At 34.3% G+C, this 13,581-nt stretch overlaps 1 protein-coding gene across 1 annotated transcript; it reads left to right on the top strand.

Moving 5' to 3' along the window:
- Window positions 1-2,626: 2,626 nt before the first annotated feature.
- On the top strand, window positions 2,627-4,357 carry LOC149112191 (uncharacterized). Its single transcript, XM_089289945.1, has one exon. The coding sequence runs from the start codon at window positions 2,850-2,852 to the stop codon at window positions 4,065-4,067; it is 1,218 nt and encodes a 405-aa protein (XP_089146071.1). The 5' UTR covers window positions 2,627-2,849; the 3' UTR covers window positions 4,068-4,357.
- The last annotated feature ends 9,224 nt before the right edge of the window (window positions 4,358-13,581 follow it).

Genomic DNA, 13,581 nt, shown 5'->3' with positions numbered 1-13,581 from the left:
TAGTCTACAAATATTTAAAAATCCTTTGTTCCACGGAAGTTTTCCACAGAGTCTTTGTGTGCTTTCTTTAGGTATGCAATTGTTTCTATCGAGTAAATTTGAAACATTTTGTTCCTTTTAAAGCAGTTGGAAAAGACTTCTAAAAATTTAAAACACTGCGGTGGACTTGGTTTCACCGAGTGGGGAATAACTGCTGACTGTGATGATTGTCATAATGTAACACCAGGAATGTTTAAGAGTGTTGTCCGACTTAAGAGTGGACCGAGGGATGGGCAAAGCTTTTTGGCTAAGTGGGGGAGGGAGTGGGGGTTAGTCGAGTGGGATGTTAGCAAAAATATATGCCATGAAAAACTTCGAAACTTTGAAATTTTTGCTGTAATTAACAAGAAATCATGAATTATAAAAATATTAGTCAAGTAAATATCGATTACACAATGATAGTGCAACAGTATGTTTTGTTGTAACATTTAATTGACAGCTAGTTGTTGTTAAATGATGGTGCAATAGTTTACATGTTGATGGTGCAATAGTTTAGTTAAATAGCTCACGTATGATGTTGTTGAACAGTGCAGTGGAGTAACGCGAGGTGAATAGTGGTTACAATTCTCTTCCATCAGTGCATAATTGTTTCTTGCTGTGAAAATGTCGAAAGGTAAGGGACAGCCGAAACTGGGGAACTACATTAAAATAGACTATATTTTTATAATTTATTTTCTCTATTGCAGAAAGGAAAGACTTTAGTAAGAGTAAATGTTTAAGGAAAAATAGTAGTACCGTGGAGGAAAGAGTTTCAAACACAGGTTTGTTGTTGTCACTTTCAGTTGTAAATTAAAAGAGATAAGCGGTAGAAATAGCAGTATCTTGCGAGAAAAATGGTAAAAATAATAACCTTTATTTTTGCTTTACTAGGCAAACAAAAGCAGCAAATTAAACAACAGGAAATCTTTACTGCCAATACTGAAAATTCTTTTAGTGAAACAGGAACGTCAAAATCTACAGGTGAGTGAAATGTTATTTCTGTCCGTCGATGGTTTCTGAATTACTAAATTTTCCTTACATACTTATTATCTTTTTGCTTTTTAAGATAAGCTGGTTGGATTGCTCTACCGATGTTGTATTTAAATATTTCGGATGTTGTAATAAATAACCGTTTAACTCGACTTGTAAACAGTGTTTACTGGGATTTCTTTTTTTTTTTTACAGGCGAAACTGAAGAAAAAAAAGATGAAACTTTGAAATCCATTGACGACTCTTTTTGCACTGGACAAAATGAAGGTACCAAATGTCACAACTATGTTATTTTGCGTCTACATGGTGAACTGAAACTTTAATCTACCAAAAGCCGTTAATAATTACAGGCTTCGGGTTAACAACTAATGGCTTTATGCAGGACCATCATTACCAAATGTACCGGAAAATAGTCATTGTAGTAAATTATGCTAAATAAGTAATAAGTCAATCCACTGATGGTCTAGAAAAAGGCTCAGCAGGTTGTAACAATTCAGCTCAATTTGTTCAATACAAATATTTACAAGATCAAAGGCTGCCACCTCTTTAGATCATGCAGGTTTTGAAACAGCCAGTAAAAGAATGATACTAAATCTTATTTAGTTTTAGTCCGGCTGTGACTTGGCAAGAAGCATTAAAGGTAGTTTTTAACTCGGTACATGTTTATTATTTTCCAAGTTGCGGTGGTGAAACGGTTTCACTGCATCACTCCTTCATTCCTTTACTCCTTGACTCACTTCCCATTAGACATGTGGAAACCCGAAGGGGGGAACTCTCATATGAAAAGGCAAGAAATGCTCTTCGGAAAATTACAATTTAACTCCTGACGGAGACTAATGTGGACGTTGCCTGAGCTTCATTACACGGAATAAGTTCGATTATTAGCCACTGTTCAATAAAGGATTCCTCGCGCAGTTGTAGATCCAACTCGGGTACTGGAGAGATGAGGGAAATCTAGCCTGAAAACAGAAATTAAATTAGAGCGTAGATCAGAATCCTTGGTTTGCAATCGAGACGACGAGCATCCCCGATCTTACATATTGTTATTTCCCCGCCGGGTTTCGAACATGAGCAGCGGTGTAAGGCCATTTTAAAGTTTCTTGCAGCGTGTCATGTTAATTATTTTTGAGATATAGAAATTGAAGGAGTAACGAATTTTCCACAGTAAGGAAAAAACTTATGGTTCTTGACTTAGTGATTCTATTCAGGAAAAGTGTTAGTGGTTTTTCATTGACAAACCTACGCGATATTGTAAGTTCCAAAGCAATCGTCTGAAACAAATGATTTATTTTAACAGGATTGGAATTCGTAGATTCTCGCGCAGCGAGTAAGCACTGATCACACTGTGCTACGTGCACATAAGAATTTACTTGGAAAACGGTTACCTATATAATTAGGTACAGAAGGCTCAAGTGCCCCATAATACCGTTTCAGTATTATTTTCCAAGTTCAGTGGGTCACAGCCACTTTGATTTGTATTCAAGGTGAACTGCTATCATTGCTTTGTTACAGGTGAAACTAAAGAAAAGAGAGATGAAAGATTGATATCTCATGACTACTCTTTCTGCACTGGAGAAACGTCAGCGTTAACTGATGGTACAGAATGTCAGAATTGTGTTATTTTCCGTCTACATCATAATGTAAAACTTTAATATCCCAGATGCCGTTAATAGCTACAGGCCTTAGCCTAACAACTAATGACATTACCAAAAATCGTGATTACCAAATGTGCTGGCAAATAGTCATTTTAGTCAATTATGCTAAAGTAATAACTTAATCCGCTGATAGGCCTAGAATGATTGGGGAGTGTGGAACAATTTAGCTCAATTTCTTTAAGACAAATGGTTAAAACATCAAAGACTGCCAGCACTTTAGAATATGCAAGTTTTAAAACAGCTAGTAAAGGAATGATACGAAATCTTATTCTCTTTTTTGTAGCATCTTTTAGTGAAGGTCAACTGAATAAACAGTTTGATGGAGATGCAAAGGAATGTGATCATCTAAAGAAAGTTCCGATCTCTGGATATATTCATGATACTTCACCAGTAAAGCCGAGCCGCAATAATTATACATATTTCAACTTTAAGTTTCAAAGTACAAATGGTTTCTGCGATGGAGTGTGCTTTGATAAGAGTCTCTATAATCAGGTGAAGCAAAAAGACGAAACGCAAAAGAGTGTTAGGCTCTCCAACTATTCATTGAAAAGGTCATTGCAAAATAGCAACGACATGACAATTGTCATTAATAAACGTACTAAAATTGAGAGTATTTCAGAGTGCCCATTTGATCACCAGGCACCTTCAAAACGATTTATAAAAATCAGTGAAATCGATAATATTTCAGATTTCACTTTAGTTTCAGTTATCGGGAAAGTACATATCAGATCAGAGCAGTGTGAAGTTAAGGTTCAGGAGCGGTCAGTAATGAAATTGGATTGTAATATAGCGGACGACACCAGTGCAATTAAACTTACTTTATGGGACAAAAATATCCCCTTAGTCCAAGAAGGGCAAGTATACGAAATTGTCAATGCAAGAGTTCGCTCATTCCAAGGAGAGAAATATTTATCAAGTAATTTTGACACCATCATTACTACAGTGAAATCGGATGTGCGGAATATGATAGTTGTTCCACAGCTAATGGAAAATGAAGAGTCTCTTTCACTGAATACTATAACTGTCAATCGAATTGCTGGGGTGCAAGAAATTCAACGCTATGCAGTTTGCAACAGTTGTCACCGTAGACTGAGCAATCTTCAGTCAGATCTAAGTATTTGTGATTCTTGTGGGTTAAGTCAAATCAAGACAGCTGCAGATGAAACACACTTCAGTGTAGGGGTATTCATTGGCGGAGAACACAACGTTCTTTTAAGGGTTCTTCAAGATCAAGTGGAATCTTTCATAAAGTTGTATAATGAACAAGCAGAATCTTACAACAAAATTAATGTGGAAAATCCCACAAATTCTGAGATTATCGCTGCATTTTTGGCAGCGCGCGAGTTGAAAATAACTTTCAACACTAAAAGTAAACTGGTGTCTTCGATTTTATATAGCAAATAAGATAAAGTAACATTGCCTGTTGTTTTATTTAGGTTAGCAAGGAGTTGTAAAAGTTATTGCTTTGCAACGTAAAGAAATGGAAAAGCATTTCCTTGCTGAATCTTACTTTGTTGAAACTTAATGCTATAAGATATGTGTATAGCAAGTTAAGAGATTGATTTGTAGAATACCCAATATTGTTTATCGTCTAGAAATTGTTTCCGTTTTTGAAAGTGTAAGAAATAATTCATTAGTGAAAAATATTGTAATATCACTGAAATGCATAATGTTTAATAAACTGTTGAAAATTGTTCTTGTGTTGAATATATACAGTTCGCTATTTAAAACTAAACAACTGCCTTAGTGAAAAGTAGAAGAACCGAAGCCAAATGGATAGTTATAGAAAACGACCTTCGACCCTGGGAATAGGATTAGCATCCTACATAGTATAGTCTGTAGTTGCTTCATGCCGGAAATGAAGTTCAAAGATAACGAAGAATCTTGTCCATTCGGGAAATGAAGCCTGCGTGACAACTAAGATATGTGATGCTTTATTTAACTTTTATGTTATCTTCCTTGCTCTCAACTGATTTCTTTTTTCTTACAAACGTTTCTATTGTACTGTCAAACATAAAAGAACCCCAACAAGAACAAAAGTTCCTGTGTGATCAATTGGGAAAATTGATGGGTAAACAGTTCTAGCCACACTTCTTTGATATCAAGATAAGAAATAATTTTTTGAACAATAGCCGATATACAATTGCAACAATAACTGAAAAAGGTAAGTCACAAAATATTCTTTCTTTTTGAAATGCGCTCTTTAAAAAAGTATGCATAACGTCATTGTCCCAGAAAACAAAGAAATGAAAAAGACTTAGAAATTAACATCGTAGAAACATGCGGACAGCCTTGGTTATAGTCCCCACAGAAAAATAGACTTTTTTACATATAACTGGACTTTGATAGTTGCCGAAACATCCACTTATTTTAAAAATGAATAATTATAGCTATGTCAAAGCAGTCAGTTGGCCTGATAACAACCCGTCCCATTTAAAACGAGATGGTATCAACAGGGGAGGTTTGATAAATTTCGTTATTTTGTAGCAGTGTACGTCTGCCTCAAAATAATGAAATAAAGTTTCAGTATAAAAAAATGTAGTTCTGTTGTAACAGTCCTTGATTGCACGTAAAAACATAGCAAAATGTTTACAGATAGAAATGGAGACATGCGAAGACGCAATGGAGAAACAGAATATGTAGGCAACACATTTGAACAAGTGCATAAACAACTCCTTAAAAGGAAATATGATGTGCACAAACGAACTAGACAATGGCGCATACAACGGAAAAGATACAAGGAATACTTGGCGTCATTTTAGACCTACTGGACTAAAGGATAGAATTTCTTTAAAATTGTTATTCTTAAGAAGTAAGAAATGTTGATAAGAGAAAGTATAAAAAAAAAGAAGAAAAAAAGGCATATTTTTTATTAGATCGTTACAGCGACAATCATAGAGGGCAGACCTAGTTAGAAAAAAGCAAAAAGAAGCGTGCTAATAACTTTGCTAAAAAACAATAGAGCTCACTATACAACCGGGAATAGGTGTTAGCACACAAAAATAATAACACAATCCGTGGAACAATACATGGGAAACGTAGACAAATGATGTAATTAGCAAGATCAAGAAAGATAGGGATACACTTGCCTTCATAAAACGTGTAGCCGCTCATGATGTTATGTTATCATGAGAAAGTAGATGGAAAAAAAAAGAATAAGCATTTTCCAATGGAGTCTGACTAATGCAATCGAAAATAATATATCTACTTGGAAAAAGTGCCAAAAACAAGGCTAACCTCATTCAGTAACCACTATAGGAATTGATAATATAAATTTAGATTGAAATGCAGTGAAGAGAGGAATGCATTGTAAACGTACAGAAATGATCTCAAAAAGATAAAAAACTACAAAAAGGTTAACAAAATAATTGGAGGATAATCAGCACTCAAGTGGCGGCTATATATGAAAATTCTTGCAATATTTATCAAACCACAAGCCAGTAAGGTAGCAAAGTACATATGCCTGAGACCAATAAAATAAAGCTTTAATAGTACGGTTCGACATTTAACGCTAAACGAATGGCTTAAGTGAGAAGTAAAAGAAGCGAAGCAAAATGACTAGTTATAGACAACTACACTGAAAGTAAGATTAACATCCTACACAGCTCATGTAGCATAGTCTCAAGTTGCTTCATGTCGGAAATGAAGTCCAAAGATAACGGAGAATCTTGGCCAGTCGATAAATGAAGCCTGCCCGGCGAATAAGGTAGATAATGCTTTATTTCACTTTGATGTTATCTTCCTTGCTCTCAAATGTTTTTTTTTTTTTTTTGCAAACATCCCTGTCACAGTGTAGAAAACAAAGGGACCTCAGTAAGAACAAGAAGTTCCTGTGTGATCAGTTGCATTAATTGATGGATAAACAATACTAGCCACAGTTTAGTGACATAGAGATAAGAACTAATTTTTTGAACAATAGGCAACATACAACTGCAACAATAACTGAAAGAGGTATATCACAAAATAGTTTTTTTTCCAAATGCGCTCTTTAAAAAAGTGTGCATAAAGTCATTTTCCCAGAGAACAAAGAAGTAAAAAAGTCCCCACAGAAAAATAGACTTTTCTACTCGTAATTGGACTTTGAAAGTTGCCGAAAAATCCACTTATTTTAAAAATGAATAATTATAGCTATGTCAAAGTGGTCAGTTGGCCTGATAACAACCCGTCCCATTTGAAACGAGATGGAATCAACAGGGGAGGTTTTGAAAACTTCTTATTTCGTAGCAAAGTACATCTGCCTCAAGATAATGAAATAAAGCTTGAGTATAAAAAAATACAGTTCTAACAGTCCTTGACTGCACGTAAGGACATAGCAAAATGTTTACAGATAGAAATGGAGACATGCGAAGACGCAATGGAGAAACAGAACATGTAGGCTGCATGTTTGAACAAGTGCATAAACAACTCCTTAAAAGGAAATATGATGTACATACAAAAACAGACAATGGCGCATACAGTAGAAAAGATACAAGAAATACTTGCGTCATTTTAGATCTGCTAGATTAAACGAGAAATTTCCTTAAAATTGTTATTCTTAAGAAGTAAGAAATGTGGTTAGCAGAAAGTATAAAAAAACGAAAAAAGACATTTTTTATCACATCCTGATAGCGACAGTCATACGGTGCAAACCTAGTTAGAAAAAAAACAACAAAAAAAAGCGTGCTAATACTTTTACTGGAAAACAGAAGAGACCACTAGACAACCGAGAAGAGGTGTTAGCACACAAAAATAATACACAGCCGATAGAGCAATGCACGTCAGAGCTATACTGATGCTGTAACAACAAGATCAAGAAAGATAAAGATAAGAATATGAAAATTGTTGCCTTGACAAAACGTGTTGCCGGTTATGTAGTTATGTTATCAAGAAAAAGTAGACGGGAAAAGAAAATAGTAAAAATTTTCCAATGGAGCCTAACTAATGCATTCAAAGATAACATATATACTTGGAAAACAGCGCCAAAAACAAAGTTAAAATAACTTTAAAAAACATCAGTAACCACTCTGGGAACTGATAACATAAATTTAGATTCAAATGCAACGAAGAGAAAAATGCATTGTTAACATAGCGAAATGATCTCAAAAAGATAAAGGGCTACAAAAAGGTAAACAAAATAAGTGGAGGATAATCAGCACTCACTTTGCTATAAATGAAAATTTTGCAATATTTATCAAACCATAAGCCAATAAGGTTGCTGTTCACTGTTGCCAAATTGGATATAAAGATGCCTTTGTAGGTTTTAATTTTCAGTCATCCAGTGAAATTGGTTGACATAGTTAATACAAAATGGAAACCCTAAACAACCGTCTCTTTCTGTTGGTGTTACTTGCCTTTTCTTTACATTGTTCTAAAGGTAAAGGTTTCCTCTTTTTTGTAACTTTGATATATTATAAGACAAGAGACTTGTCTCTGCGTTTGAATTGAAACTCAAGCTAAAATTTTAAAATGGTTCTACGGTAGATCCGTAGTGGATAATTCAATTACTTGATTTTTATGATTAATAAAGTAGTGTGTTCTGCAAAGGGCCTATCTCCAATCTCGGCCCCAGGGTGCTTTTTTAGCCCCGCCTCAAGCCAAAGAGCAAACGCAACAGCCAATCTACGTTTTTGTCACTCAAACATCTCAGAACCAATAACGTCTTTTTATGCAACACAATGACATCGTTTAGCATTCCTGTATAAAACGCCAACACCCTGCTTGTTTTGCGCCATTGTAACATTGCGCTGCAAGTTCAGTTAATTGTTTTTCTACGTTTTATTAAGATGGGTAAGTTTAAAGCTGCGTTTGTCAAGAAATTTACACCTCGCAAAATGAATGCAGTGCAAATTTAAAGTTTCTTCGCACTAGGGCACTTTAATGAAGTAAACCGTATTACTTTTTCTCTAAATATGACAATCGTCGTTAGCAAACCGATGTTGCTCCGTTAGCCAAGATAATTTCTAATGGTGTTAAAATGTATATTTGTCTTCTAGATCAACAGCAAATCAACATAAAGATTAATTCAGACGAGTGTACGTATTTTATCTTTAGTTTTCTGTTTTAAACTTCTTTGCTTTACTTACGTGAAGATTTGATTGCTCAACTTCATCTTAAAGTTAAAACCTTTATCTCTATAAAACTTTTCAGTGCCACACGAAGTTCCCATTGCGGAAGAAAGCACTTGTAAGTACATATCATTTATATTCTTACAAACTTACTCTTTTTTTGTTTTCAAGCTGCGTTTTGAAAAACTTTGTAAGGAGTTTATAACATCAGTTTTCTCGCCCCAAGATTACATAAGAACGAGATATCATTTTGCGTTTATTTTGGTACATGTCAAGTTCCCTTAATCTTACTTTTATTTCTTTTCACATTTTATTCTAGTTTTTGCGCCATTGGATGATCGTAAGTATTCCGTTTTATTATATTTTAAACTGCTTTCTTGATATAAAAATTCGATTGCCCTATTACGAATAAACAATGGCAATTATAATCGCAAAGTTATTATCGCCCTATGAACTTTTTAGACCCAATTGCATTGGATAGTTCCAATTATTTATTTGCTTTGTTACTTTTTTTTTCAAGTTACTTTTACAACTTAAACAGGAATAATTAGATTAGCTCGTTGCCGCCTGATTGAGAAAAGAGAAGATTTCTTGAAATTGTTTTGTGCTTTATATTTGAGCGCATGCTACATGTAACCAATAAAACCATTCTCCAACCAAATTAATCACTCTAATCTTAGTTTTATTTGTTTTCATATTCTTAAGTTTTTTTTTGACTTTAATTGTTCAGAAAGTGAAAAAGAATTCTGGCTTCAACTTTGCGCCTTAATTTGTTCTTCTCGTAAAAGCCTACCTTGTACATTTGAAGTTCCGGTACGGCTTTCTTCCAGGCCTTCGCAGTAAGATTGATTTTCGGTAAAGTATCTCATTTAGGCTTAGGAACCGAAACCGCGCAAATGTTCACTTGCGAACTGAGATTAGCACAAAAACTCTTGCGAAAAGAGAGAAAAGCAACGAAAAGAAGTTTGAATCGCAACTTAACGCTGATATGTTCTGCTAGATACAGAATACTACCGTCTATAATGCAAATTGCGAGTTGATGGCAAAAAAATACCAGTCAAGAAAAATAGAAATGAAAGTTGCAATAATCTCCATACACACATTGATATATATTTTCTACTTGGAATCGATGGGGAAAGTTGGTAACAACAAAATTTGCAAAGGTCAAGCTTATCAAAGTGTAAATCAAACGCCCTCGTTTTAAAACCACTACCTCCATGATCACAGTTACTACCTCCTCCATTGCGTTATTTGAAACTAGGCAGTAATTAAAATGTCACCTTTTTCAAGATGTAGTAAACTAATTTTTCACAAAACATGGTATGCATGAAGATTTATTAAAACAGAAGTCTAAGTGTTCATGAAAAGTTTGTCTAAAATTCTAACAAACGTTTACTCTTGTTATTGCTACTTAGCAAATTTTAATCCCATAATTCGTAATCCCAATACTCCTCTTGTGCACTTTCTCATTATTTTTATTTATTTATTTATTTTTTTTTGATGAGATGAGGGCTGGCTAATCACTTATTTGAAGCTCAGAGCCCTTGTTAATAGTGTTTTTTCCTGCTGACACTATGCAGTCTCATTAAAGGCAATGTGCTCATAATTGAATATTTAAGTGGCAAGTGAAATTAAAATCAAGTCAATAAAATCAGCCATATCTCATCTTATATTTTCTTGTAACAAAGCAAACTTAAAACCTATCATTCCATTGGCTTTATGAAGTTTTCTTTGTTAAAATGCAGATACTTAAATGATGTGCCTTAGAACCAACTTGTTCCTATAACATACCACACACAAAAGCAAAATCATGTGTAGTTCCATAGATTATTCAAATTTCACTACAGAAAGAATTTTTCATAAAACCCCCCATCCTTCTGCAAATTCTAATTAAGCTTTATACATTTCCTTAAAGTTTTAAGCATTTGAAAACCCTTTCACCCTCTGGAATTTCCAATTTCTTCTGTGGAAAGAGTATATGGACATTTTGTCCAATTAAGTACATATAGAAGCTAAAACTATTCCTTTAGACTATTGTCTGGAATTCTGTTGACTGCACCTCTTTACTATGTACTTTACTGTAATAAGACAACAAATAGCAATACACTGCCTTTGCTGGAGAGCAAGCTAACCTTCAGTCATGATTATACTTTCTCTATCTTATATTTAAAGACTCAATTTATAGAGAGACAAAAAAGACAATTAAAATGAAAACTATTCTTCGAGCGTAGAATATAAATATTCTCTATAGCACCACATTACTTAAGATATGAGGTCAAAATAAATAAGAATTAATTACACAATCAAACAACTTTTAAAAAGCAATCCATCAGTTGATCCCACAGCAATTAGAACTCCTCACTATATTGAGGGAAAGACAGTTGGTACAAATAGCTGTTTGTCACTGATTCTTATGCTAGAGTAAAAACAAATATATTTAAATAATATACATTCAACAGTAACCAAGTAATGATTGACAAACGAAAACAGAGTAACAGAATATTGATGTACAAAGGGAAAAATAAAAAAAATTTCAACATGCCCCCCTCCCCCTGATAACTGCATTAACAAAGCCACCCCACCAACTAATAACCAGTCTCTTTTTAATGATCTTCTCAATATCACAAGTGAAGGAGAACAATACACTGCCTCTACTAGAAAAAGCAAGGCGTCACTTATGATTCTACATTTTCTACCTTATATTTAAAGACTCAATTTACAGAGACACAAAAAAAACAATTAAAATGAAAACTATCCTTCAACAGTAGCGTATAAGTATTCTCTGCAGCAACACATTACTAGGATACGAGGTAAATATAAATAAGAATCAATTACACTTTATAGTCAAATAACCTTTAAACAGCAATGCATCACTTAGTCTCACAGCAAAGATCCCATCATTATATTGCAGGAAAGAAAGTTGCTGCAAATTAATAGCTGATAATGTCCCTCATTCTTATGCTTGGATAAAAAGCATTATACTTTAAATAATATACCTTCAACAGTCACCAAGCAATGAATGACAAACTAAAACAGAGTAAGAGAGTATGCTGTACAAAGGGGAAAATCAAGAGAATTTCAACATATCCCTCCCTCCCCTAGTAAATGCAATAACAAAGCCACCCTTCAACCGATAACCAGTCTCTTTTTAACGATCTTCTCAAATATTACAGGTGAAGATGAACAACTACAGCCAGCCATCATCAAGTTTTGTAAGACCTTTAATATTCTTTTTGCAAATTAAGTTATGAAACTGTTATCTTGTACATGTAGAAAATTTTATACCCATTTTACACCCATAGTAATGCTATTCCAAATTGAAACAGTTTCTCTAAATTGTGATTCAACCACCAACAAAGGAGTATGTAAAGGAATCAAATGTTCTGGCCAAGCGTATCAAAAACTTTTTTCAGAAAGCACAAACACTGATGAAACTTGGCTTTCTGAACAACAAGCACTTTCCCAAATGAAGCTGTTAAGCACTTATGACAATATTCCGAAGTACAAGCAAACAAACCCGCCAAAATCTTGCAAGCATTGACAATAAAAGCCAAATTTTCCAAGAACTGCAAAATTTTGCGGTATTATAATTGTGACTGTACAGCTTTCTTGTGTAATTGGCATCATTTAATATGACTTGCATGACAGCAATTAATCTTGACTAGAAGATCTTTCAAGCTAAAAAAAGACCAAAGCAATCTGTTATTAAAACAAGAAACAATTTTGTCTATAATTACAGACTCAGTGAATCCTGAAAGTTACAATGAAGAATGTAAGTATTTATTTGAAATTACAATGCTTAAATTGAGTAAGTGAGACAATAAGTGAGTGAGTAAACTTTATTGGAGAGGGTAACATCTAACAGTAACACAGCTGATTATATCAACATAAACAAAGGAGCTTACAAAGGCCTACTCTGGGACCTTAAGTCGCTTAAAGTAACCTTAACTTGCCTTAAGTCGCCTTGAGTCTTCCTAAGTCACCTTAAGTTGCTAGTGGTTATGCAATGTCAAAAAGGTTTCAACACACTCAAATTGCCCGTCTAGAAAGTTATCAAACTTGTAACTGTCATGTTTGGATAAAGTGCACTCTAACCCTATGAAGGAGGAGGCATGATCACCCAATGGCTGGTGCAATGGACCCCTATTGGAGATCACGGCATTGTGTTTGCACTCTTATAGTGTCTCTCCTCACCCAGATGTATAAATGCGTGATGGTTACAGAACAGGGGGGGCAGGGTGCAGGGTGCACCAGAGGTAACTTCAATAGGTTTGCCTCAAGAGGTTGGCTTTTATGTTTTATTCATAGCATGTTAAAGTAAAGAAAATCACTGTGAAACTACTAAAGATAAAGGGACATACTATCAGGGACACAACTTACAGTAAAGCAGCAGGACTTTACCTGTAATATCAATAATATTGATGGCCTCAAAAATAGCAAGGGCTGACTAGCGTCCTTTAAGAGGACAAGAACCCAACAATTACTGTATTATGCCTCATAGTCGTAGTTGCCTTATACATAGAAAATCTAATATTATTATAGTCCTGCACCTCTCTAGCCCCTAATGTTAGCAGGAATAATTTCTACATGTGGACAATAATTAAATAGGAATGACAATCTCATCTATACTGTTTCACAGATGCCTTTTTATTTCTATTAAGTTTTATTTTTTTTTCCGTGTATTTCGTTGTGAAAGAATTAATAAACAAGATGACACTCTGTGTTATCATCACAAAATATATTAAATATGGAAAGATACAACAAATAACTATACTGCAATAATTTCATTTAAGCTTATTAATTTTTGCACAATATTATTGAATCCAATCTTCCAAAGACTTACAGTCTATAATTAATAAACAACAACAGTGAGA

The sequence above is a fragment of the Orbicella faveolata genome, unplaced genomic scaffold, assembly GCF_042242905.1.
Source record: "Orbicella faveolata isolate gen_17 unplaced genomic scaffold, um_ofav_v1 contig_2, whole genome shotgun sequence".
NCBI classification, from domain to species: Eukaryota; Metazoa; Cnidaria; class Anthozoa; order Scleractinia; family Merulinidae; genus Orbicella; species Orbicella faveolata.
The sequence above is the reverse complement of the archived record's forward strand: the minus strand, read 5'-3'. Positions and strand labels throughout refer to the sequence as shown.

Excerpts from the sequence above, each read along its gene's own strand:
- LOC149112191 (XM_089289945.1), top strand. The coding sequence starts at position 2,850 with ATGGTTAAAACATCAAAGACTGCCAGCACTTTAGAATATGCAAGTTTT.